This window comes from Lissotriton helveticus, chromosome 11, assembly GCF_964261635.1.
Source record: "Lissotriton helveticus chromosome 11, aLisHel1.1, whole genome shotgun sequence".
Taxonomy (NCBI): Eukaryota; Metazoa; Chordata; class Amphibia; order Caudata; family Salamandridae; genus Lissotriton; species Lissotriton helveticus.
In genome coordinates, this window is record NC_136072.1 from 580,528,660 (window position 1) to 580,555,883 (window position 27,224).

The following is a 27,224-nucleotide window of genomic DNA, read 5'->3' on the forward strand; positions in this document are numbered from 1 at the left end:
CACAACATTGGTACTGTTGGGAGCGGAATGCCAATATGTTGGCCCAATGTACACATGATGGAGGCCTGAACCATCTCACAACTCCACCTGTGGTGTAACTAACTCACCAATGGAATCCTGTAGTTCTGTATTCAACCCTCATTTCTCAATAATGTAGTGTTTTATTTCAGCTAATCTCTCATTATGAGATACAGTGTTCATTATGAGTGGATCATTTGGGATTGGTTGAAGTGGCAAGCATGGACAGCAAAAAAGGTCACACTCACCGTGAGCAAACGAAATGCCATATCAGCAGGCAGCTGGGGCTGGAGCCTTTCAACTTCATTGACCAACCAAGGAAGCTCCTTATCTAGTTGCTCCTCTGGCAGAATGGAGGCCAAATGTCCCAGAGTGGTGATGACCTGCCCCCACACCTGTTAAGATAAATTACACCAGGTTTTCAGTTCCACACACTAGACATTAACTACTAAGAAAAGATGAGCCACATGTGGAAGTAGAGGGTTCCCTGGAGAGGCAGCTGCACTTGACATCTGTTCACTAGGGAGTGATTCTGTCATGCAAAGGTAGTGGTTTCTGTCACTGGCAGAATATTCCAATAGACAAAACTGATTCTCTAAAATAGAAATGTTATCCATGAATTTGTTTCGCTCTTGTCTTATTTGGATGGGGGTTCCCCACCCACTCTCTATTTTCTACCTCTCCCCAGCTCTTTAAAAAAAATATATTTCCCCTGCCTCCTATTCATGGACAGGTTGTGGTAGACATAGAAAATACACTACTGCAGCTGCGATTTTATTAAATTGCCCTAGAATCTAAATCTGTCACTTTCTTTTTCAAAAATACTTATTTCACTTACTGTTCCCTAATACTTAAGTATTATAGCATGGTTTAGCTTTGATTTTGTTTTATATATCTGACCTGATAGGAATTTGATACTTGGTCGGGTACAATAAAGGTTTTTACACATTTTATTCAGCTACATAAATAGAGATCACAAGTCTGGGTCAAGAGAATGAATTTCATATTTTTTTGTATTTCATCAAATGAAGTATATATGCAAAGGCAGAGGAAGGGGCAGTCAATGTGTATGCATCAGTTATCTCACAAAACGTAACAGCTCTAAACCTTCATCCACTGCACTCTGTTCTTTCCCCACTTTACCAACTCACCTCCTGGCGACTGGGGATGGTTTCAAGAAGAAATACCTTACAGGTTGAGTAGGCTTCAAAGAAAAGTTTGACTAGAGGAGTGTCTACACTGGAAGCAAACTGGCCTGATAACATCTCAATGACTGCACAAAAATAAAAAAATTACAGTTAAGTTCAAAGGCTTAAGTTTTGCATTAATCTACACATGTACCACCTCGTCTGGTAGTGCATAGGACATACTGAGCAAAAACAGTGCAATGCGTCTGCTGATAGGAAATGATTTTTAGCAGCTATTAGACTCAATTCACATAGGTATTCTCTGACTCTCATAGATACTGTAATGGTATCCATTTCGATCATGCATCCTATTGCACTTTTGAAGCATTCTAGACAATATATGGTAATAATTCCACATTACTGCAACTCATTGTATTGATCTAAAATGAAGGAAAGGCAGAATATGTTTCACCAGAGTACTTTTTGCATTCAATTAGCAACAAAGCAATTTAGTTTGTACAGTTTTGTTGTTTATGAAATAAGAGTGGAGAAATCTGATTTTCAACAAGTTATTACTTTGTGACGATATTTGCCCTCTTGGCAAAATAAAAAAAAGTATGTAAAAATATAAAAGATGATGCATCCGAGCATTCCTTATCAGTAATTTTGTGAATCATTTTATGTGGTTAATAAAGAAGTGCTGGTTCAGATATCACCAGAGTAAAGAGTGGTGTAATGATTTTGCACTCTTCTGCTAATCAGGCAGGAAGACACTACACCTGTTTTAATCTCACATCTAAATAAACACTGATTCATTCAATTTCCTATATTAAGCATAGCAACACGTGTGAAATCACATTGCCCCTTTTTCTGTTCTAATATTGAAAATGTTTAGTTGGGAGCAAATCTTGCTTCCTGCATTCTTTATTTTTCAAGAGGCAAAAATGGTAAAAATATATTTACTCCATGATTTGCACCAGTCTAAATCTTTACTTAACACGGTGACTAGTTTGCAATTGTGTGAGCTCTAGGTTGCAACAAGATGTATGTGCCATTGAAGTGAACAATTACCTTTGGGAAATGATGTACAATTTCTACAGGTTTTAATGCTCCACTTCCTAGGGAGGTAAGTTCACAACATAAGGCCTGATTCAGGCTGTGGCAGATGGGTATCCCGTCACAAACGTGATGGGATAGCCCGTCCCCCTTATTACACATACAATAGGATACAACTTGTCCACCGAACTCTAAATCAAGCCCTTCGTTTTTTATTACTGAAAAGAATAGGGTTTTTCCCGGAGGTGCACTATACAGACTAGAGATGTGTTCCAGTCATTACATGGCAAACTTGACACAGCAGCTCAGCATGCCAGTCCAATTGGCAAATGTACTAGAAAGTAGTGGAGTTACACATTATGCAGACCATTGTTGCAGTTGAGTTCTGATTTGTGCCACAAATGAAAGTTTAATGCAGAAAAGTAATCAGTTGTTGAAAACAATGGGATGAATAGGGACTGTTATTCTCTGCACCAATCAGACATAAGAAATTGCATCTCTTTGCATGAAGGGTGCTCTCAGGAAATGTTACAAAAGTGAACTTAATAAAGGTGTCCTCTCCCAACACTCTCCCAACCATCAAACCGAACCCGACCGCTCCACCAGCGCAGGTGCACACCAAGGCTAAACCAATATTTCTGGTTGATTGTAGAAGCAGTCTTCATTACAGGAAAGAGCGTTCTGAGAATCAGATCTAGATATGGTTCCATTTCCGGTCCTGTAAGAGAAAATAGGATAAACAATATTAATTAAACTAAACACTAATACCAACTTAAGATGATGAGTGTGCTGCAAAGGTGGTGTTGGTCATGAAACATATTGTAAAAAAATCTTGATGCATGGCTTTGTATATTTTCCACCTGGCAGAACATAAAACGTAATGCAATAAGCGGAAAAGAACGTTTCACATTGTCTTTTCCCAGGATTCACTCGCACCTTTTTATGACGGTGATGAAGGAGTTCGGCATTATAGCAGAGTTGCTGCATTTACAGAAATTCTAAATCCTTGTACAAATAAAGGCTTAATAGTTAAGTAGCTGGTTGGTGTAGAGTTTTTCAGTTTTTAACAGTTTTTCCTCAAGAGACATAATGAAACAAAACCTGTAAGGGACATCTGGTACTGGTATGTGGTGCTAAAATGTGAATCTAAAATGTGAAATTACTAAATGTCAACAAATCTAAAACAATATGTATCATTTGAACATAATAACCAAAATAGCAGCAATACATTTGCATCTTTCAAAAGTGGCTGTCAGTGGACCTGTATTTAACCCCTTCCACACTCATGACGAGCTGGGCTCGTCATGAAGTAGCCTCCTCGCACGCTCATGACGAGCCCAGCTCGCCATGAATAATGGGATTTACAAATTCTCAGCACAGGAGGGGAATATGCTGAGCAGCGAAGTGGTTAAGATGCAACCATTCACTTCTAAGGCCTCTTGCTGGAGTTCCATATTTTGATGCCTTCTGATGGCATAAGCACGGAGATGCTTGTTTCTTTAATTAGCACTGTACAGAAAGTAATCGTTTTAGAGCTTATTTGAATTACCATTATGACATGGGGTTGCAACACATAGTTGTGCTGTTGTATTTCCTTCCAATTATTTGTCACTTCCTTAAAAAATTAATTGTTTTAACTATGCGGGCTGAAATGGCAAAGGCATGGGCATGGGACTCTATTCTGAATGCCACAATCAGTTTGAAATATATGTAGAAAATAACTTAAATATACCCTGTGGCTTCTTTCCACTTTCAATTTGCATTGTATATGCAATGCTAGTGATTGATCCATTCTCAATCACCACTGTAAAATGCATAAATTCACCATACTGTTATGGGTTTTGTACAAAATGTAGAAATACTTTAAACAAGCAATGGAGTAAGGGAACTGAAAGAACAATGGAGTAATGGAACTGAAAGAACATGTTGCCACATGCTTCAGAGCCCACTCTGTGTATTTGAGTGTTGTGATGACATGAGCCATAGACAGATAAAACTATTTGCAGACAGACCTAAAATAATTGTAGAATCCGGTAGACTGCCACAGAGCACAGTGTTTGACAACAACATAGCATTTTTTCAAATTACCGTATTGAATTGTCATTTGATGAATGGCCCAAAAAACAATCTCCTCTGGAATAGAAGGCACCGTAAACAGATTTACAATCTTAGAAGATATTGACCGTGGTATCCACTTGGTAAGAGAAATTTGACACATTAAAGCCATCCTTTCAACTTCAGGCGAATTCTCCTAAATATGCAGAAAAAGGAAATATTGGTAATTTGAAACATTTGTGACGAACAAGAGGAGAAAAACAAATCCAAAACAAGTATTAAGTACCATGGATCAGGTATAGAGGGAATATTGTGAAACAGGAGATGCTTGAACAAATCAATAACGGCTTGATTATGAGTTTAGCGGATGGGATACGCCGTCACAAATGTGACGGATATCCCGTCCTCCATATAACATGTTCCAACTATAGGATATAATGGAATTGTAATACGGAGGTCGGGATATCCCTCACGTTTGTTATGGAGTAAACCTGTCCTCCAAACTCCTAATCAGGCCCTAAGACTCAATTATCAATAAGATAGAAGCGGAGCAAATAACAACAATGTAATCACTCCTTGAAATAGACCAAGTAGAACCAGCAGTTGCCAAAACAGATTGAAAATAAGGCTGTAGTCTGAGATTTCTTGACCCCTAGCAGCAAGAAAGTTTACAGGATAAAAATGGGTCATAATAAAATTATAAATATATTGGTACCCCCAATGAATGAATAAATAAGTCCATCAAAATATCAGAAATTCTTGTCTTTTCTTTTTTTTTTTTTTTTTTGAAGACCTTTATTTGCATCATTAGGATAAACATGCGTGGGCCTACAACCAATCCGGCTGGCCACAAGTCAAAGACGATCAGGAATCGAAATAAGCGACACAAGGCCAGTTGGCGGGCAAGCAAACATAATTAAACAATGCAAACATAGGATATTCAGCAATAACGGCCCAACATCAGGATCAATGAGGTCTATTTTATAATAAGGGGACAAGGCTCACGGCTGACTCACAGACACAGAAAACCCCCAAAAAACAGGATTACACCCACGCCAAAACGAGAGGAGGGGGGGGGCGGGGGGTAGGAGGATGAAAGGGCACGATATGACCATGGCACATAAACAAACGCAAAACATAGTAAAGAAGCATACAAGTGCCACCAGGATCTCATGACCCCCACCCAAGAACACGCTAACGGAGGCAATGGGAGCGAAAAACTGTACGGAGCAGCTCACTTCTCTCAATACGAGCCTGGGAAAAAGGGGGAGGGGGGGAGGGAAGAAGGGGAAAAGGGGGGGGGAGAAGGGACAGGGGGAGAAACAGGGAAGGAAGCAGGGGGAGAGGAAGCCAAAAAGGGGACAGAAGGGGGGAAGGGAAGGAAGAAGAACAAAATAAAGGGAATTATTAGGAGAAACACAGTCATACGAGATGGGCGCCACCCCGGGCCAGGCAACCCACGGCTAACAGTACAGAAGAAGATGGAAGCTAGCGAAAAGAAGGCATGGCAGTCGCAATAAAGCATCGAAACCGAGAAAGATGGCATAGCAACAGACCCCAACCCACCCATGCCCGAGAAGCGAGGACAGAAGCGGCACCGCTATAAAGGAATAGAAAAGGGCCATAGAACCAAAAGAAACCATCGAAAAGACCCCACCCACCCGTCCCACCCCGCACCCCTGCAGAAGGCTACGGCCTACCCTCCAAACAGCGTGCCTGTCGCCCTAATCCGAAACCCGAAATATAGTAAAAGAAAGTAGAGGAAGAAGACAAAAAGAGAGAGGGAGAAGAAGTACAAAACAAAAAGAAAATACGAGGGAGGAGCCACAGGATACGAGCAAACACATTCGGCTACGACCCTCCCCCGACCAACAAATGAAAAAGTATCAAATCAGTACTACATCTTCGCATACAGCAAGAACCACAGGGAGGGGGAGGAGGGAGAGATTGTAACACTTCACCGTGGCGGGAGCACAAACATCAATGCAAAAGGGAGGTAGACCAGCAAACCATCATGTCGTGCAATTCACCCCCAACCCTTCCTAACCACGAAACCAACCCAATAAGTCCAATAAAGGATAATGTAGAGTGGACCACCCAGCACGGAATAATCGTAACGTAGTCCAAAGTCACGGCAGTGATATAAATCAGGGAGAGCCTGCACATGGAGGGAATACACAAAGTCAATTAAGCAAGTCAAATGTAGCAGTGACGACAGGGCAAGCAAAGGCAAGCCGGAGTCCAGGTGCGCAGTCCGACAACACGAAGGTACCCCTCCAGAGCAAAAGTTCGAATCCAACGAAGCGGGAGCAAATAGCGGCCCACCATGAGTCCCAGATACCCGGGAAGGAGCAAGTCTCCGAGTCGTGTGGAAATCCTCGAAATCCAGGCGGCGAGGAAGCAGAGGGTCAAAAGTCACCGGCCCATCAAGCGGCCGAAGAACAACAGCAGCAACTCCCGGCGCAGCCGAAGGGGGCGAAGCAATGGCGGCATCAGGACGACGGGGGTGCATGAAGAAGCAGCGGCCCAAAATGGCGGCGAGCCGCATGGGGTCGGTAGAGGCACCGGGGGCCAGGACAGCGTACAATGACATCAAGGCGTCCAGGATATCTCCGGTCGTGGGCGCCCGAGTACACACCCAGGCCTCCGCACAGTCCGGCCAGCAAGGAGCATCAGTGTAGAGCGGAGCACCCCCTACGTAGTCGGTAGCCATCTTGTGAGTTCCGCCGCCCCACACTTCACCGTGGGCCCCCAAACAGCTCCCAAATGTAGGACTTTACAGACCCCCGGGGGCTCCCAACAACGGCCTCACCGGCACAGGATGGGCGAGCTCCCGCTGGGGGGGGGTCTCCCCCACCGCACAATGGCAGGCCCCACAGGCGAGAGCCAGGCGCGGGGCCAGGACCGCCACCTGGACAAAGGCGAAGGGACCCCTTCACTCGGTCAGCCCCCAACACATCTCGTCCCCCTCCAGCCGCACGGCCCCGTCATCGGGGCCGGTTCAGGATCTCCGGGGCTCACGCACAACGGCTCCCAGCAGTGGTTCACTGTCGCGGCCGGGGCCGACAATCTCTTCTTCGCCGGTCGGGTCCCGCAGGTATCTCTTCACTGCCGGTCGGGTCCCGTAAGCGAGGACCCGGTCTCGAGTGCCCGGAGGCCCCCAATCTCACCGAGGGCACAGCCGCGGAACCACCGCACGCTGGAACCTCCGGACCAGACGGTGAGTAAGGGTGGGTCTTCAAGGTTCAAATTCTGTATGGAAGTAGCGTCTCAGTGCAGGATATATGGCAGGATAGACGAAGTTAGGCAGAGGGCCGACGGAGCCGAGCTAAAAGGCGGCCATTACGTCCTCGAGCTAGGCTCCTCATTCTTGTCTTTTCTTAATTTCACATCAAAAAGGCTCTTCTTTTTTTATAAATGAATGTCTTTCCGCACTGCAGAGGTATCCAAAAGTGACTGATACCATTTAGGATGTGCACCAAATGTATTGCTTGGTACAGGCTGAGAGGTGCGAGCTATTCGACCTAGTCGCTTTCTGTATTGGCATGGGGCATATATCATCAGAAATAATTCATTCTATTTGGCTATTCTCTAGACCTGTATTACCTTAGTGTTTTATACTTATAAAATATCTGTACTAGGGGTATGAGTTTGTGAAATATTTAACCTCGTTTCAACACAATACTGGCCTTAGAGACTGCAATATCTTTTTGAGCTGAACAAAAGGTAAACTGGCTTTAAAAACACTGAATGATTATTTTTACAAATATTTTACCTATTTTAAGACTAACACAAATGTATTTGAAACACTGTAATTAGGATGGACTGTCTTAGATAAAAAAATACATGGAAATACATGATAAAGCACAATGTCAATAAATCAACAGTACTGTAATGGTATAATACATTAACTATATGCTAATAACAATGTGTTGTATTACGAAATAGGTCTACAGTTGTTTCATCTCTTTGTATATCTTGATACAAACATGACCTTGCTAGTAAAGTCCTGAAGTCTCAGAGGCCAGAGAGGGTGCAACAGTGAAAGATGTGCGGCACTTCCAAGCTGCTGTTCTGTTTTGTACTGCCAGCATATCAGAACACATTTGGAGGTGGGTATATTACTTAACTTCATCTTCATGTGGATGACTGGGTTTCTGAGACTCTCCGTAGCACCTCACAAAGTGTGCCTCGGTAGGTGTGCTACCTTTGCACCGCTTCCCTTAGACATCTTCTCCGATCCAGTTTGCCTTTGCCAGTGCTGAGTAATCTGACAGAAACAACTGGACAAAAGTGTTCTCTCATTTGTATGGGCCCTAGCCTCCTAGCAAATGGTGTAATGCATCTTGACACAATGTGGGGGTGAAATGGGTGCAACTACAATGCTTGTTACAAAAGGCCCAGCACATGCCTTGGCAGAATCTGCTGCAAAACAAACACCCCCTACCTCCTGTGGTCTTTGCCAATCTAGTCCATGATTTTAAATGAGTCAGCCCCGAACTCTCAGCCCCTTTCTTACTCTCTCTTCTCTCAGTTTCTCACACACATAAACATCTATAAACACAAACCAGTACAGACATGCACACACATTTCTGTGTGCAAATCAGGTACTAAAATAGGCAACTCATTCTACAAAATACAAATCAAGATCTATGAGAGAGCTTTACCTTTGAATCAATTAGTTTGTTATATACAGATTGACTCTATTTTGTGTTCTCAACCCTTGCCCTTACCTACATGTGGAATGTGAAGAAGAATCCGATTCTCTGTGTTTCAATATTTCTACCTTTGTTAAGATATTTCAGAGGAAATATGGAATTTGGGACCTGATTTTGTATTTGACAGACAAAGCAGTGTCCTCCAGGGTGTCAGAGGACATTGCGTCCGCCACCCCAATGGTATTTGAGTTGTTATGTTTCAAGCTGACCTCTTGCCCAGCGATCATCTCTGTACTTTAAAGGAACCGCTGTCACAGCGGTTTCCATCAAGGTACAAAAGGTTTGGTGGATGGCCATCCTCGGTTTGACAGCCGTTCACCAACTATTTAACTTTTTTTTTCAGAAACCCCAGAAGCGGCAGTTTCTGAAAAACAAAAGATTCATGACCTCCACACTCTGGGAGTTTTCTCCCAAGGTGTGGAGGTCAGTATTGTTTTTTCTGACCCTCACAGGCAAGTTTTTTTGCAGTGATGGACAAAAGAAAATCATTCTAGGCTTTTGTCGACTTAGCCGTCAAGAAATCCACAGATTGAAAAGTTGTAGTCTGCCCACCTGTAAATAAGACAGGTGGACAAAAGCTTGGAGGGCAGGGTACTCCGTCATATTTGCAACGGTATAACCTGTACGCCAACCTCTAAATCAGGGGCTTAATGTTTTTATAGTCTTATTAAAGGCTCTGCAAAATATAACAAGCACTGGCGCTGCCAATAGGTTTTGCATTTGGAAAGTTGGAGCTATTGGTTTTGTAAATGACATTTTATATTTATATATTGTTATTGACAATGCCAATAACGATATATAAATATAAAATGTCATTTACAAAACCAATAGCTCCAACTTTCCAAATATGAAACCTATTGGCAACGCCAGTGCTTGTTTAGACAAGCACTTCTCAAATTCCAATTTCTGCTCGAAGAAGCTGATCCTCGTTAGTGAGAGCTATGTTCGTTTTTGCAACCATATCGATTCACATTCACATTCGTTGCCTACTTTCTGCTTGCTTTCCAACCGGTTGTAACTAGCTAGTATCACCAGTATTAGCCCTGCTCGGGTGCAGTTACATATGAATCTCTTATGTGTACACTTCCTCAGGGGGTTGACTCCACCGCTGTTTATTCTCCATAAATCCTGTCAAGGTAAGGATGGCCTTTCAAACTGTTTCTTCTTTAGGGCCTCAACACTTCAGGAGCCGCTACGATTATATATATATATATATATACCCTATCTTTTAAGTGCCCACAGCTGTGCCAAGTATAGTGGTTTCTTGAATTTCCTCTCCCCCAGCTACAAGCCACATATCTGCCGAAATCATTACCTCAGCTCCAGGTAGAGGCCCTGGCGTGTCAGGGAGGTCTCCCGCTAAATCATTTTAATAATCTGGATCAACTATATTCAGAGTTTGTTCTTCATGAACCTCATAACCTCCAGCGAGCGGACTGGGCTCAAAGTAGTACAATGGTGCAGAGTTCAGACTTTCAACCCTTCGGGGCGGGGGAAGAGCAGCAAGAAACACATTGAACGTCATTCAGAGTCAAAGCAGTCAAGCCCTTGACCTGCGCCCTTCCCCCTCCGGCCTCTGCGTGCACGTAGCTGTGAGCAATTCGCAGAGCGGATACTCGATCCCAGGAACATGTTTAAATCATGAGGGAAAAACCCCTTTTCGTGCAAGCCCGGTTGAAGAAGCTAGACAGGTTTCGGATGTCATGTCAGTCTAGTTTAGGTATGCTTGTAGTTTGTATAGGCTTCATGTTTCCATGGTGTAAACGGTTTGTCCCTTTGTTGCATGTATACCGAAGTAACATAACACACAACTGCCTATGTGGCTTTGACAGATACAGCGAACCTTTTAACATGTAAATAGACTGTGTACCTGAAATGCTAAAGCTCCCTCTCCGTGCTTGCTGCAAATCATCCAAAGTAACCAAATTACAATATGCTCTCTTGATCAATGCAATTTCTTAACATGTGTCTAGCTGTCAAGTTAATTATCTATCTCCCAAATCCGATACAATAACATAGACAAACGTAATACATTAACCAAAGAATATTTAGATAACCTATGAACGTTATGTTGATTTTTTTTCAACTGCAAAACCTGCAAGATAAGCGCCTGTGCGTAAACCTATTACAGGCGCCTCGCGGTGCAGTGAGGGCGGCATGCATTTTTTTCAAATGGTATTCTTGTCCAATTAATCCGACTATGATATATGGCATATTTAAAAGGACCTACTGGTCTCAGAGTAGCAGAAAGTGCTCATCTCCGCGAGAATATCACACACGGCTTTAATACATTAAACGGGATTACCCACACTTCTCAAGAGCAAACAGGCATTTGTATAGAGAATTCTAGCACTTCTATACGTCCATTAAACGCACTGATCGTCAGACGTTGACCCAGAGAGAGAAATCACACAGTGGGAAGATGGTGAAGTGACAGCTCCACACGGTTAGTAAAGGTATCACTAACCTTTATTCAGGAGCACCAAGACGTAGCGTGATTCTCCTTTGCCAGCCACAGAACAACTGACTCGAGTAGAATCCCGCACCAACAACCTTCTCATAATACATCACTGCATGACATAGTAATCACTCTAAGCCCCGATTATTGCACAACCTCCTCCATTCGAAAACCACTACCAGCCACAGGATAACTGACTAGGGTAGACTATTACTTCACGTCTTCACGGGGCTTACAGGCAGAAGTATGAAAGCAGTGTATTTAATTGAGTGGGAAATTAAGAGATCCGGGAAAAAAAAGCATGTGAATACCAGGACGTTAATCAACTTTGGAACAATGACAGTGAGCCTCGACATTTTTATTACGATCCCCAACCACGATTCATTTAGGTGTGAAAAGCACCAAGTTAGTTAAAGCCTCCTCGGTTATGTTCTGAAAAACAAATAATGTTCCCTCAGTAATATTTTTCAGGTATGTCCTGGTTATAATACAATTACCTTGATGTGATTGTGGGTGCAGACTGCACGGATAAGGTAAAATACACCTTTGTTCCTCTTCGGGGAGACAGATCAGCCTGATTATCAACTCCTCCTTAGTACCGGCAATTACAGTGACTCCGTCTCCGGCTCTCGCTGCTATAGGGTAGTGGCTGGTTAACAGTACAGGAAAGACGTTAGCAACAAATCACATGGCAAAAACGTCACATCCGAGGTCTGTGCGTTTTTTTTTTGTATAATCTGGCACACTCTATCTAGGTTCACGATTGGCGAGATACCTTAATGTCCATTGTAGTTTTCATTGCGTTCCCTGTTCAGAGATATTATGTTCGCAACGAGAGCGTCATTTAGCTTTTATGTGGGTGATCAGTGGCTGTAGATTTCTGAGGTCTCTGTGGGCTGTCGAGCTGTGACATTCCCAGGGTTTCAGTTTAGTTATGACTGACATCTATTCTGCTGTCAAATACGTGACAGTTTATCGCATTAAAAAACAACCAATTACGTCCATTGTCTGATTCCTGCTCACCAAATTGAGCAACAGTACACTGTAGAAGAACGGCTCAGAGTGGACAAAAGCACGTGCGGAGATCCACATCCAATCAGCACCTTGGAATTCTGTGCGCGCGATATGATTGGCTGACGTACCGGGAGTGTTCCAATCCGATGTCACTTTACACGTTAGTTGTTCCTCCCAGAGCCAGGCGAGTCCCAGAAAACGTTCAGCGGCTGTATTGGTTCTGATGGAACTAGGAAGTGCTACATTGCGGGAAATGACATCCGTTAAACAAGTCAGGTCCCGGGCCGTGCTGTGATTGGCTGACGTCACGGGGGTGTCCCCGGCCGGCAGCCAATCACAGCGCGGCCCGGGAATGACGTCACGGGGGTGTCCCGGGCCGGCAGCCAATCGCAGCGCGGCCCGGGACAAAGGGGCGGGGCTTAAAAAAAGCCTGAGAAACGCCCCCGAATCGCATTTTCCCCGAGAAAGCGCGATTGACAGCCTCTGTCTCCCAATGGCTAGCCTCCATTTATGGAGCTAGCCAATGAGAGACAGAGGCGGGTCATCTATCATATATAGAACTCAATAGGTTTTTTTGCGAATGCGCACTACGTGCGCACTTGCAGGCAAAACCTAAAAAGAGGTGAAACAATGATAGACCTGCGTTGAAATCCAACGGTTTCTCTCCTAGATATATATTGAGCATCATATTGTTACAAAGAAATATTTACTTTGATGAATGCTCATTTACTTTTTAATTGATCTATGTATTTACAGTTTTCTTTTGTCGTTAGTTGTGAAATAAACCTCTCTTTCTTTTACTGTGAATGTGCAGAAAAAATAGAGTGGATAACATTTGAGATTTTATGACTTTTTTTCCGTTTGACCAGATTAATGTTTTTCTAATGTATAAGGTGTGTTAGATGTATTCATAATTCAAAACCTCTGAACACAATATGCAAAAAATGTATTTAATAGTTACAAAAATCACAACCAAGTATACCATTATTTTGCAATAGAATCAGAGATAAAGCAGAACAGTTTTATTGTTGCATTTTGTATGGGTATCGGTGTGGGATGTTGTGTTTATGTTTGAGATAAGCTCTATAGAGTAAAGTTTGTGAGACTTATGATTTGGCGGGTATTGATAGTGACAGTGGTGGTGCAGGAGTTGTTGGTCAGTATGTAGGTATAAATTATAGGATGTCTGGTGCAGGTGTTAATGTAGGGCACCGAAGGAGGAGGAATGTAGGTTAAGAAGTAAGAGAGACTTAAAGAGAAGGCAGTGGCGTGTTTCCTATTGGTGGATTAAAAGCAATGGTCTCCAACTAATCAATCACATGTTATTAGTAGCTCGCAGACTGCCATTGAGTAGCTCGCATATGATAATTGCCTGTCAACAAGCTTGAGAATATACAGGTGCCCACCTGATAACACAGCTATTTAAAACACAGCTCCCGTTCCTATGATTCACTCAGACGCTGACAGTGCTTGAGGATGCAGACTACCCTTTTCTGAAAATAATTTCTTCTTTTTCTACTTCTTTCTAGCCTCTTTTTACATGTCTTTCTGTTTTCCTTGCTTTTATGTCTCTCTTTCATTTCTCAATGTATTTTATTCTCTCTTTCTTGCTGTCCTCTTTCTTTATTTTTCCCTCTTTCTCGCTTCCCCCTATTTGTTTACACTATCTCTTTCCTTCCCTCCTTTGTTGTGCATTCTTTTTCAGTTCTCTTTCTTTTTTTCTTATTGGCTTACTATTCTTCTTGATATTTTTCTTTCTTTTTTCTCATTTCAACCTCTTTTTTTAATTTTTCCACCATTTTCCCGTTCTTTGTTTCTTTCTTACTATTTCTGTCTTCTCTTTTTCAATCTTGTGTCTCTCAGTAATTCTTTCCTTTGTTGTTTCATTTTTTCTTTTTCCTCCAATTTCTGCTTTTCTCCGTTTATTATTCTTTCTTCTACTCTTACTTAATTTCCCTCCTTCTCTCCTTCTTTTCTTTTGTCCTATCTCGATCTTTCTCAATGTCTTTCTTTCTCTGATTGTTTCCTTCTCTCCCTTCTTTTGTTCAGTCTTATCTGTTTTCTCTGCCTTCATCTTCCCTCCTCTGTTATTCTTTTTCTGTATTTCTCCTTTTGGTGTTATTATTTATTGTTCATTTTCTTTCTTTTTCCCCTTTCTTCATCCACAATGATCTTTTCTTAATTCCACCTCTGACCTGATTTTCTCCCTTCTTTTTTCTTCTACTTTCTTTCTCTTAATTTTTTTTCTTTCTTTCCTTTCATTGTTTTCTCGCTGTCTTTTTCTTTCTCTCACCTTCATCCTTTATTCTTTCTCTGTTGTGCTCTTCATTCTTTCGCCTACTCCTTTTTTACCATGCCTTCTTTCTTCCTGTCTTTTCATTCATTCCTTTCGTAGTTTGTTTCTTCGTCTTTCATGTCTTCTTAATTGCTTTCTTCCTACATTTCTTGCATTTGACTCTTTTCTCTGGGTATTTTGTCCTCGTTGTTTTTTTCCTTTATTTTGTTATTTATTTTCCTATATTTCTCTACCTCTTTCTTTCTTTCTTTCTTTCTTTCTTTCTTCCTTTCTTTCTGTTTTACTTTCCTGATTTCTTTCTTTATTCTGTCATTCTTTCTTTTAGTTTTATTTATCTTCTCTCTTTTGCTTGTCTCTCTTTCTCTCTCTTTAGGTGTTTCAAGAGCAAAGGGACAACACTGATCCTCAGTAACCCCAATTGTAAACCTTTGCGTTACAGCTCTTGTTCTATTAATACTTTATGCTCCCTGTATCTGGAATGGAGAACTTAAGGGTACTCTAGGGGCAGTGTTTAAGTTATTTGGCCTCTGTGTGCATTTATCAAATTCCGATATTGGACAGTAGCTCAGGAAAGGTTTGAGACTCCTGATTTAGTATTAAATCTGTTTATTGGTGACTTTTGAGCACAATAGACAAAATAGCAAACGCCTACAACCCAGCGGGCTGGCTCAGCATAGTAATTCCGTATATGCAATTCAAAGCCTATTGTGGTACAACAAGTGTTAAACACAGCAAGCCGCCTACAACCTCGAGGGGCCAGCCGCGTTGCTAAATCAGACCGTCATGACAGAATAAGCAATGTGTCCAAGTGGCCTTGTCTTTAGAGACAGAAAGCTAATAAATCAGAAAAGTGAAGAAAAATAGAACCCCCCCACCCCACCCTGCCCGAACCCCAACTCAAACATCTTCCCCTCTTTCCCTCCCTCCCCCCCCCAGGTCCAGGTCCGAGTCGTCCCACGTACAGAGTAAGCCTCCTCCCCACTCAACATCCCTCAGTTTGGGACAGACGCAAAATACGCAAGTACCTAGGGCATGTGACTTCTCTGAATTCCGTGGCTAAAAGGGACAGGAATGGTTGCCACAGGTCCACGTATTTCGCACCGTCCCCCGCTTTGATCAAGGACAGTTTTTCCATGCCCAGCACTGCCCATAATCGAAACAGCCAGCCCTGAAGGGAAGGAGTGTGTGTGGTGCGCCAGAGGGATAAGATGTTTTGCAATGCCGATTCAATAGCGATGGTGATCAATCTGCCCCTGCGTGACCGTAACGGGTAGGTAACAGGGTTTGGGAGGCGTAGTAGAACATAGGAGGGGAATCGCGGGATTTCAGTGTCGAAGTGGGCATCAACCTCATCCAAGACTCACTTCCAATAACCCCGGAGGTGCACACAGTCCCAGAGGAGATGTACCAAGGAACCCGTTTCCCCACAGCCGCGCCAGCATGTTGCGTCCCTACTGAGATCCATCTCATGTAACCTCTCTGGGATGTAGTACCAATATGTTGCTATCTTGGTGAGTGTGTCTGTTGAGCCAATGTGGTAGGCGGAGTGTCGCGCGCCATAATATATATCATCCCATTCTTTAGAGCTGAGTGTGCGTCCTAACTCTTTTTCCCATCGGACCCTAACCGAGTTATAGACGTGGGAGTAGCGATCCAACAACATGCGGTAGAGGTCAGAGATGAGATGCTTATCTGTTTTCCTCGTGATCAACCAATATTTATAAGGCCGCAACTGCCTGTCCGCTGCCTCCCGTACCTGACCGGTAAGAGCCCAGTGCCACACTTGTAAATACCTAAGGCGTTCCGACTCCGGCAGCCCATAGTCTTGCTTGAGCGATTCGAAGGGAATAATCCCGTCACCCGTGTACATGTGGAACAGAGACCTGCATCCCGCCGGGCGCCACCTCTCGTAAGCAACGACGTCCCGTCCGGGAGTGAAATCAGGATTCTCCAACAAAGGTGTAAGCGGGGATGGAAAGGTGGTTAGGTCATGTTTCAAATTGGTGCTATCCCACACCTCCAGAGGTACCCTCGTGATGTGGGAAGTGTAAAGATTAGGGCACTTCCTGGAGTGGACAGCCCGCTATGACCTGATCTTGGAAAAGCCAGTGTTGACTCCCATCTGCTCCATTCGACTAAGGTTCTCAGTTGGGTTGCCTGATAGTACAAGAGGAGGTCCGGTAGACCCACACCTCCCTTCTCGGGAGGTAGCGTTGCCACTCTAAGTTTCATCCTAGGCTTCCTGCCGTTCCAAATGAATTGTGCCAGTTCGGTTTGCGTCTGGCGGAGACAACCATCTGGTGGGCGGAGAGGGACAGCTCGGAATAAATAAAGAATCTGCGGCAGGATCGTCATTTTGACGGCGGCCACCTTTGTAGTGTAGTTCCTATTATCCCAATAGGCTCTGCGCATTGGAATAATACCTTCAATAGTATAGGCCTAGACCAGACGTTAACTAGGTCTTCTACTGTCGATATTAGACTTAAAGTTTTGGGTTTGCCAGCTAGCTCAGAGTTCACTAGAAACTTTCTCGAATAGGCAAGGAGGAGTTGAACCTCCCTGGATAGACAAGAAGGGATTTAGTTTCTGACAACCATAGAACATGACAACTTTGCTCTCCCCTAATCAAGAGTGTATCTCTAGAGTCGTGTGAAAACAAAAGACGACTTATTTTACTCAGTCAGTACGTGCATTCTTAGTTTCACCAGATTGTAGAGAAAAGGAAGAGACGGGCGTGTTCAATAAAAGATGTTATTTATTGATCAGTCTCTTTTCTCATACAAGAGAAATGGATCGATATTATTGCAATACTTATGGTTAAGTAAAGTGCATACATTAAAAGCAGAAGTATAAAATAATACTGTAAAAACATTGATATGGTTTATAAGCCATATGATGGTTTAAAATGAATAAAATAGATACATACACATATACATTTGACTAATCGTACTCAACTGGTGTTTCTAACTACGCCTACCCCAATGTACCTGACCTAAGCCTAATACGTGGGCGGGAATAGAAAGTAGCAGTTTAAGTTAAGTTTGTTTTGCCAAGTGACTGACTCAAGAATTCTCTGCGAGGGGTTATTCAGTTCTGTACCTGGAATTTAGGATGAATGAGGGATGGTATCTCTCGTCTCTGGTCTCGATATTCCAGGCTGCCTGCGAGGGCTACACGGAAGCGCCGGAGCTGGATTTCTCGGCAGGAGAAAGCAGCGTCTCGTTCTCAGCGCGTCAGGAAGGCGGGGCTGCGCCAGCGGGGTCTGCTCTGCTCTGGGCTTCGGCAAGTCTGGCTGCTCCGATCTCGTCACCACCGCGTGTGTTTGCATAGGGCAATATCGGTAATATTTATACCTTTAAGGTGCCGAGATTGACGTAAGGATGGACATAGATACGTCAATAAGGATGTCATACGACCTGGTCGTTAGCACATTCTTTTGCTGAAGTTCTCGATGAAATCAAAACAATGGCCGCAGGGTATTTCCCAGGTTGTCATAGGTTTGATTTGTTTTGAGAACTCCGTATGCCTTATCAGGGGCTGGAGGAATATCGCTTGTCTAATTAGATGGCAAGCGTTATGACCTAATCAGATAACACGTTCCTGTGCCGTAGTGTGGCTTAATCAGATAACGGTTTCTGCATCATGGGGGTTTTCTGCATCATGGGATGGCTGCTAGTTAACTTGTTAACCAGAATAGGGTCAGGAATAGGGGGATCGATACAGAACCTATAGGAATACATCACACCCACTCCACGCTAACTATGGACATATTTACGAATCTAGGCATAGTAAAACATACTGTAGAGTATTGTGTATACCTTACCACCCCAAAATACATAAATGCATTTTGAAATTATCTAATATACGGAAAAAGGCAGTCACATGTATTATATGCACTCAAGCTGTAGAATAATGCTAAAGTAATCACGCATATCTATACAATATCACTAATTTGTATATGAGAATTTACACATGAAATGGCTCTTAATACAGAAAAAAGGTTCGAGACCATTTCATCACAGAATAAAATATTTATGAACATACCAGCGGGCCGCTAATGTCTATAAAGTATCTAAAAATAGAAATTTTAGTTCTCTAAGAATAGTTCTTACTTTAAGCAGAAGATAAGTGTCCCGAAAAATTCGTAAAAATATTTTGGGGCTGCTGAAAAAAATTGCTGTCCGTGAACTGGAGGGAAAATTGTTCATGTGACTTTATTATTAAAGTTGAAGACCAAATTCAGGGAACGCCGTGTGCTAGCTTGCTCAAAAGTCTCTATTTCTGCTCTGGTGAGAACATCATATCATTTAGACTGTCGAAAAAGCTGTCAACAGCTTCCTGGGAGAGTTCCACTAACTCGGAAAAAGGTGTAACCATGCATTCGTGAGCATGATTGTCTCCATTGACGTTTTGATTAGTATTGCTGACAGAAGGTCGTACCTGATCGATGCTGCTTTCATCTTGAACTTCACTACCCCTTAATCGTAGTGGTGAAGTTTCCACGAATGCCGTCATCAGGATTGGTAGCCTTTGAGGGCAGCACAAAGCATGAGCCTTTATTGGACTCAACAATGTTTCTGCATCCATTGGCGCATCCGATTGTAGCGTCAGACAGGTGTCTAACACGCATTCTTCTCCGCATAGCAAGCACCTTAATACAGGTAAAACACATCGATGCCACATTGGTCGAAATGATAGAAACCAAGTCATGTTCAGGTCTCTAAGCCGGGATAGTCCCAGGATTTTTGATATCCGGTCCCGGTATCCAATGGCTCGGATTGTTTCTTCCCTTGTCGCAGGTGTTTTGTCTGTGACACGGTTTGCCATAACGAAATATTAGGACCAAGAATAGGATTCCTGCAATTAGTCCCAAAATGAGGGGAAGTCCGCCAAAAATCGAATGGACGAAATCTGGAAAAATACCCAGTATGGCTTTGAATGGTGTTAATGCCATTGAAAATACTGTCTTAAATACTTTTGAGACTCCACTGGTATCAGAAATATTTAGGATTTCATTCAGGATTTCTGCGAAATGTATGGGGGAATTAGTTGATAACAAAGAGTGAATCTCTGCAGTCGTCCTTGCGAGTTGGAGATCATACGTTTCTTTTGATGACGTGAGCCTGGTCGGCGTCTGAAGAAGCACTGTTTTCATTCTGCTTAAAGTATCTATTCGAATAGAAGTAATTTTCAAGTTGGGCCATGCCCTTGCCTCCCTGTCTGGAAAGGAGCTGGGGAACAATGAGTGTCCACAGCACTTGACCTTCGCAGTCGTAGTTACGAGATAAGGAGTCCCGGGCATAAGACTACAACATCTGCGATCTACAATTAGAACGTAACTCCCATTATAGAGTCTTTGAAAGAATGGTTCTATCTCTGTTGCAGGTGCGCCTAGCTGGTGACATGAAAGGTTATATGAATTCCCTTCACAGGCTCCATGCAAACTAATTCCATTACACAGAAGTGTACCGCTTAGTGACATTGCACAATTATTGCCACTAAGAAACACTTTCTGTCCTTTATTACTGACACATGCATGTGAATAGGGCAAGTTCCATGTTGTTTTAATGTACCCTTTTCCCAATTTTTCGTACATGCCAGCCTGTATATATTTTTGGCAGTATTGAAACCTGAAGGTTGAAATTGGAATATTAATTATCCCATGTATTATCCATTCACTGACAGGTCGTTCTGACATTGTCACTGGTAATCTTTCGAGTTTCTCAATGCTCAGGATTGTATAATCAGCACCCTTCTGTGCCATACTGATTTGTTTATCAGTAAGGTTAAAGATATTGAATAGTGACGTTGTGTTGATTAAACGCCAAGGCACATAGCCTGAACGCAGATTTTGTAACGTCCAGCCAAGTTGTACAATAGAACGCAATTGAGACTGACCGTGTTGTAACAACAGTAAGTCTTGCGATATTATGTCGATTGCTGAAGACACAATGCTGTCCAGAGAAAAAATTCTGGAGGACAGAGTCATTAACCCATTGTCCACTACAGAAAGTGATTTTTCCAAATTAATACGGTCAATTTCCCGTATACTTTCTGCTGTTTCAATTTGAGTCACCTTCCAGGCCTCGTTGTAAGCTGCATATACAGAGGCTGCTATGAAACGTTTTTGATGCTGTTTGCGCGGTCCCATAATGAAATCACGCAAGTCAGCACCATCAGTAAGTAAAGTTAGGTGTTGCTTAATTTCTGCCAGTGTGGAAGTTTGTAGCCATTGAAGGCATAATTTGCCCACACTGTAGGTGGTTATTATCCCTGGGTGTTGTCTTTGGGAATATCTAGGGTCTGGCCTGGTCAATTTGAACCCCTGTGTTTTGTTCAGGAATCTGTCTTGACAGTTATTAGTATCTGTGGGCCAGATCAACCACTGTTTCCAATCAGGATGTGTTCTGTTTTGGTTTACTACATAGTTTACGTCTATCTCTTCATCTGTAGAGCTATTGCTGTTCATTGTTGGCTTTGGAATAGACGGTTTATTTAAGTCTTTGATTTTGGCTAGGCCAAGACAGGTAGTTTGTTGAACAGTGTCATTTAAAAATATAATTTGTTCTGGGATCATGCAGGCTCTAAAAAAAGATTCTATACCTTGTACTTGCCATTCTTTTGTACCCCAAACACTTTTTACTTCAACATTTTTGTCCCAATAATCAAAACCAAAAGTATTCATTTGTTCAAAAAATGAGTCTGAATATATCAATTTCGTGTTTGTTATCATGGTCTTTGTCCCTGTCTTATTTGACAATTTGAAATAAAATGTTTCAGCATTACTTGTGTTGAATCCTGAAAAGTATGAATATTTGTCATAAAAGGTTCTTGAGCTTCCTTTTGGAGGAGTTGCACAATGTTCCCATTGATTATAATTTAAAACATTTCTAGGTTGTGCAGATTTATGTAAAAAATGGTTACCATAGTGGTTGTAACAGTACATACTATCATAATTTGTTGAACCCTGCAAATAATCATGTTTGGTAAATTTAGCAGACATCACTAAGTCAGACATCATATTATTTATACTTTCAAAGTCCCAATCATCAGCAAATGAGCTTGGTTTTACAAAGTCACTCAATGAGATCTTGATTTGGTGTGGATATTTCAGGATTTCAACCGGACCATAGATTTCGTAGTCAGTGTTGTCCCATGCTACCCCACCCGGTATAGGATTGGCTGTGAAGTTGACTGAAGAAAGTTCTCTTTTCTCGACGTGTGAAGATGTGTGTGGTTTGAGGATCAAGTTGATTTTCTGACTTGCTGTGTCCATTTTAGCATATTTTCCCTCAATGAAGCGTCCCAAAGTTAGTACCATGATGAGCCAAAGTATGAGGATAAATGCACCAAAACCCACCCAAAATTCAATCCATGGAGAAATCATATATGTTTCTTTCAGTTGTTTCAAAAGTTCTTTAGCTTTATCTTTAAAGGCTTTTGTTGATGGCTGTGTTTTTGATTCACTGAAGCCTTCAGAGGAATCATCGAAGTTTATGAAGTAGCCGGATGCAGTTCTGTCAATTGTTCCAATTGCTTCACGATTACTGTTTTTTGCATATTCGTTTGGTACTTCATTGTAGATTGGTGTGTCTCTGCTAAATGTTTTTATTTGGGTTTTCAGAGGTTTAAGTTCCATTGCTGCATAGTCCTTGTTGTTATTCTGTAGGCGTTTCGAATGTGATTAGCCTCTTTGTTAGGACCTCTGTATTGGTAGCAAACCTTGGTGTTCTGCTACTTATCGGGAGTCCACTTGGCCTACTATTTGTTATCGGCCACATGATTGTGGTTTTACCAGGTCGATTGATACAACTCGGTTCTCCTTTTTACCAGCAAGCGGCGGTAGTACAACTGATCTTGTCCCGTTGATAGACAAGACAGGAACTGCTTTTCTGTAAGAAGGCCCAAATTCCTTCTTTACCGCGATCTTTTCTCTGACTAGATCCCCGACTTTTGGAATCCAGACAGGTCTTGCTGGGACAGGTGGTGGTTCTTCAGTGGTTGTTGGCTGTTGTTTCAACTTTATGTTGCTCAGGTCTTTTCTTGTTTCGTTTAAGTCCTGTAAAATAGCCAAACGGTCTTTGATATCAAAGCTTTTTTCCTTCACCACTGAAGTCTGACTGTCGAGATCTAAGACTAACATCCTAGTTCCAAACAATAATTCGTACGGACTGAATCCCTTCAGAGAATTTCTTGGCAGGTTATTTAGACTACGTTGGACACTTATTAGATGTTTGACCCACCCAGCTCCCGAACCTAATATCCTTTCCGTTATAGATTGCTTTCTGCCTTGGTTTTTTCTTTACACCATCCCGTATCCCTCAGGAAGGAAGTGAGAAGAATCCCGCTGTGCTATGCTCATTTGGCCATGTTTCCCCACAGGCTTGAGGGCTAATGTGAAAACATTGGTCAAACGTAGCATGTTCCTAGCGTATATGCCATTTAGACTCGCTAATCTTTGTATAACAGTCCAGACGTCAGCCGAGTGCTGAGGATCTACATTATAAGTGGAAACTAGCCTGTATATGTTAATCGGACGCTTTGCTTTTTACTGTTGATTTTTTCTGGAGTGAAACGCCACGGTAGTATACCGTTTCTCTCGCCACTGCGATCCCTGTTGCAGTTCGGGCATTTTTTTACAAAAATGTGATGCTGCAGGCTCATGCCTGGCCACCAGTACCTTGATTGTAATTCTTCCAGAGAATCCTTTAGTTTGAGGTGTGAGAGACCCTCACCCATATGTGCGTCTGCAATTAACAACGTTCTCCTGTCCATGTTTGGAATCACTCTATCCCCCACTCCAGGGATTCGAGCAAAAGGGACGGAGTTTGCATCGATTATGTATGTATAATTGAGTGGATAATTGATCGGTAGCGCTGAGCAGTCGCCTTTTGATGACGTTCTCACCGCCAGCACTGTTTCACCGTCAATGTATTTTATTGTACGCTTTTTTCTGACTACGGAAGCCGATTTAGTTGCTGCCGCTGTGGCTGCCTCAGCCAATGAATTCCCTGCAACGTGAACGCCATCACGCTGATGACTCAGTGAGTGTGTCACATGAGTCTTTGGTAGTTCTTTTTGTAACAGAACTATTTGTTCCCAAAGCAGTTTTTGCTTTATTGTTGCACCTGTGTCATCTTTGTAACCGTTTTGAATCCATGTCTGCAAATCCTTGTTATATGATTTGACGCAGTAATATGAATCGGACACTATAAGTGTCGGGAATTCGCGATCCGCATTATCTAGCGCCATTTTCAATGCTAATATTTCAGTCTGTTGTTCTGAATTAGTTTCTACTGAGTGTGTTTTTGTTAATAGAGGTCTTAGTTTACCTCCGCGCCACACTTCTTTTGTAATCTCACATGTGGGGTTGTATGCTTGTTCTCCCCAAACGGAGGGTTGAGCATGTCCGTCTGTATAGATTACACAAGCGTATTGTCGTAAGGGCAGAATGTCGATTGGCAGAGGGAATGTTCTTTCATATTCTAGATTTTTTAATTCTTTTAATTCTGGATCAAAATAGTAGTATACTTTGTCCGTTGTAATTGAATTCACCCATTGTATCCATTCCGGATTCAATGTTGTTGTTGGTAAATTACATGGTGTTTTTAATGCCTCAAAGGCTGGTTCTGCTGTTCTGACCGTGATATGTCTACCGTCAGCTTTATCTTTTTCTCTAGCTATTGCGGTTTGAACTGCATGAACAATGTTTTCTTTAATACTGAACTTCTTTTCAGCTTCTGTGTACAAGTGTGATTTGAATGCAATTGGTACCTTTTCTCCCTCATTAGAGGTCAGGTATGTGAATCCGCATCTTCCTGGGATGACTCGAATCACAAGATTGCGTGTGTTATCACGTGTTTCTAATTTTGTCTTAATTAACATGTCTGTTTGTAAGGATCTCAGAATTTCTGTGTGTATTTGAGTCCAATTGGTTCTTTTAAAATCTGGTTTTATTAGATCATTAAGGGGTTTGACCCTTTCTGCGTAATTTGCAATGTATGTTCTTCCGAAATTTAGGAAGCCTAGAATTGACTGTAGGTTTTTTAGTGTTCTAGGGGCTTGGAGTACGGCACATTTCTCTAGGAAATTGTCGGCCAGGCTTTTGCCTTCACTTGATAATTCATATCCTAAGAACAGGACTGTCAGATGGGCAATTCTGGATTTTTTAAAGTTGAATTTGTAACCCTCTGCTGCGAACCCAAGTATTATGGTGTTCACTCTCTTCAAGTGAGTATCCAAGTCATCATCTGTTAGGTATATGTCGTCGACATAAGATAATGCTTCGTCATCATATGTTTGTAGTAATTCTGTTACTCTCGCTGAGAATACTCCCGGGATGTTCTTGTACCCCTGGGCTAACCGACAGAATTGTTTTTGAGTGCCATTTATTGAGAACGCAGACAAATATCTGCTCTCTGGTGCTATGTTTTGACAAAAGAATCCATTAGAGATGTCTAATGTTGTTTTGTATTTTTTGCGCACTATGTTATTCATTAGTGCAGCACTATGCGAGTTTTGCACTGCAAAAGTTTTGCAACATGAGTTAAGGTGTCGGTAATCCAAAACTAGACGATATGAATTGTCTGGTTTGGAGACCGGAAACAAAGGGTTGTTCATTTGTGAGGTGCAAGTTTCAATCACCCCCTGGTATTCTAATTGATCTAGTATTTCTTTTACCTGTTTTTTAGCTTCTTGCTTAATTGGGTACTGTCTTTGTGCAGTAGGTTGTGATTTTAACTGGATTTTGTGAGGAGGAGAGTCCTCATCCCATCCTACGTGATTTTTATATAAAGCAGGAGCTTGAGCTACTGCCCACTTTCTAGCAAGTGTGTATTTTTTATGAATTGGGATATGATTTGAGAAGGCAGGCATAATTATTTCTTCGCCATGAGGGCAGTCCCTGACAAACTCTGGTGGCCAGTCTTTTTCAGCTAGAAGGATGTCATAGCCCTTGGAGAGATTATCCCAAAATAGTCCCCTTATTTTTCTAGTCTTATTCCCCTCTATACGTAATGTTATTTCATATATTTTGTGAGGTTTGCTAACTCTGGTGTCTGCAGTTTCCACTTGAAGATATTCATTCGTGTCCACTGTCTCCAGATGATTCATAAGGACTTTGCGAGCTATGCTCACTTCTGCTGCGCTGTCTAGCATTGTCTGAGCCCATTCTCCGTTTTTCAGTTGTGTCCTCAGTATTCTCGGCATTGTTAACTATTTTAATGCTGGCTACCTTCTTTTTTGGAAATTGTAATTTCTTTTTTAGATGAGCAGGTTCCTTGTCTTTGGACTTGGCGTGCTCTTCTCTTTGTTCTGATCGTCCTCTTCTTTCCGATTTCTGCGAGGAAGTCTGAAAATATTGAGAGGGACGTGTATCAATGTCTTGATATCTATCAGGCTTCTTTATATTATCCCTATTTCTAAGGTTGTATTTTTTCCCAGAGGGCTCCCTTTGGGGAGACCTGTGTCCTTGGTTTGGAGATTTTTCTCTCCACCGAGGAGACCTTCCTCTGGACTGGAATTTCTTTTCTTTAGGATTGGATTGTTTGTTTCCATCCCAGCTCTTTTTTTGTGATGTTGAATTATTATTAAAAAATATTTTTTCAGGACTTTCAATCAGTTGGGGTTTTACTGGTATTCCACCTAGACTATCTCTACCTAGTTCCTAATAGGATTTTTCTATAATTCTGGCAATTTCAGCTGGTTGGTCTGCTATATCTGTTTCTTTTAACCTCTGGCGGATTGCCACGTTTGCTGCTTCTCCCTTTATGTTGGCTAATAATATAGCCGAGACCTGCTTGAAGTCTTTTAGTAATTTCATACCAAGAGTTAAAGCGAGTTCTGGACCGTATTCATCTTGAATTTGTTTTAGCACATCTGGTATTACCGAAATGGATGGAACACCATGTGTTTTTGTGTAAATGGAAGCAAAGACTGTACCCCAAGTGTCACAGTCCTCCACGTTTGGTGCGATTCCCATTGGAAGACAGATAGTCAGAATCCTGTGTTTTTCTAACGGGGTGATGTCTGGAAACACCGCCTCTATTTGGGTGATTTTTTGTGCTAACCAGAATGGTATTTGTTCCCGTTTAGCTGGTACTTTACCTAGGCAGGACTGTATGTTCTGTGGTGTAATTTTATTTGTGTTCCCCTGATGAGGGGTCAGCTGTGGAATTTTAATTGCAGGTTGGATTGTTGAAGTCCGCATTACATATTGGACTAATTGTCTATGTATTTTTATTAATTGTTTTAGTTGTACTAAAAGATCTACTGCAGACATTCTTTCGAAGTATGGATGTGGTGTGTATCCGGCTAGGACCGGCCACGTTGCTCCTGGTCTACCTAAAGGACCGAGCCTGGTGATGTGATTATTATGTTTTAGGGCGCCATTAAACAAGAGCAGGTGCTCTTGAAATTTGAGTGGTACTTCCACCTCCTCGAAAGGAATGTACTCATTAGGAGGTTCCTCTGTTTTGTAATAG

The 27,224-nt window shown here is 42.2% G+C and overlaps 2 protein-coding genes across 2 annotated transcripts in view; both read right to left on the reverse strand.

The window, feature by feature from the left end:
* LOC144790850 (maestro heat-like repeat-containing protein family member 2A) overlaps nt 1-469 on the reverse strand; it is a 93,470-nt gene extending 93,001 nt beyond the window's left edge. The window contains exon 1 of the mRNA XM_078665515.1: nt 267-469. Within this exon, the coding sequence (XP_078521641.1) occupies nt 267-287 (21 nt within the window). The 5' untranslated portion in view covers nt 288-469. The remainder of the gene's footprint in view (nt 1-266) is intronic.
* Nucleotides 470-2,137: 1,668 nt separating this feature from the next.
* Nucleotides 2,138-27,224, reverse strand: part of LOC144790741 (uncharacterized) — a 61,275-nt gene continuing 36,188 nt past the window's right edge. The window contains exons 4-5 of the mRNA XM_078665451.1: nt 4,290-4,452; nt 2,138-2,919 (exon numbers count right to left, since the gene is read on the reverse strand). Coding sequence (XP_078521577.1) covers nt 2,744-2,919; nt 4,290-4,452 — 339 coding nt within the window. The 3' untranslated portion in view covers nt 2,138-2,743. The remainder of the gene's footprint in view (nt 2,920-4,289; nt 4,453-27,224) is intronic.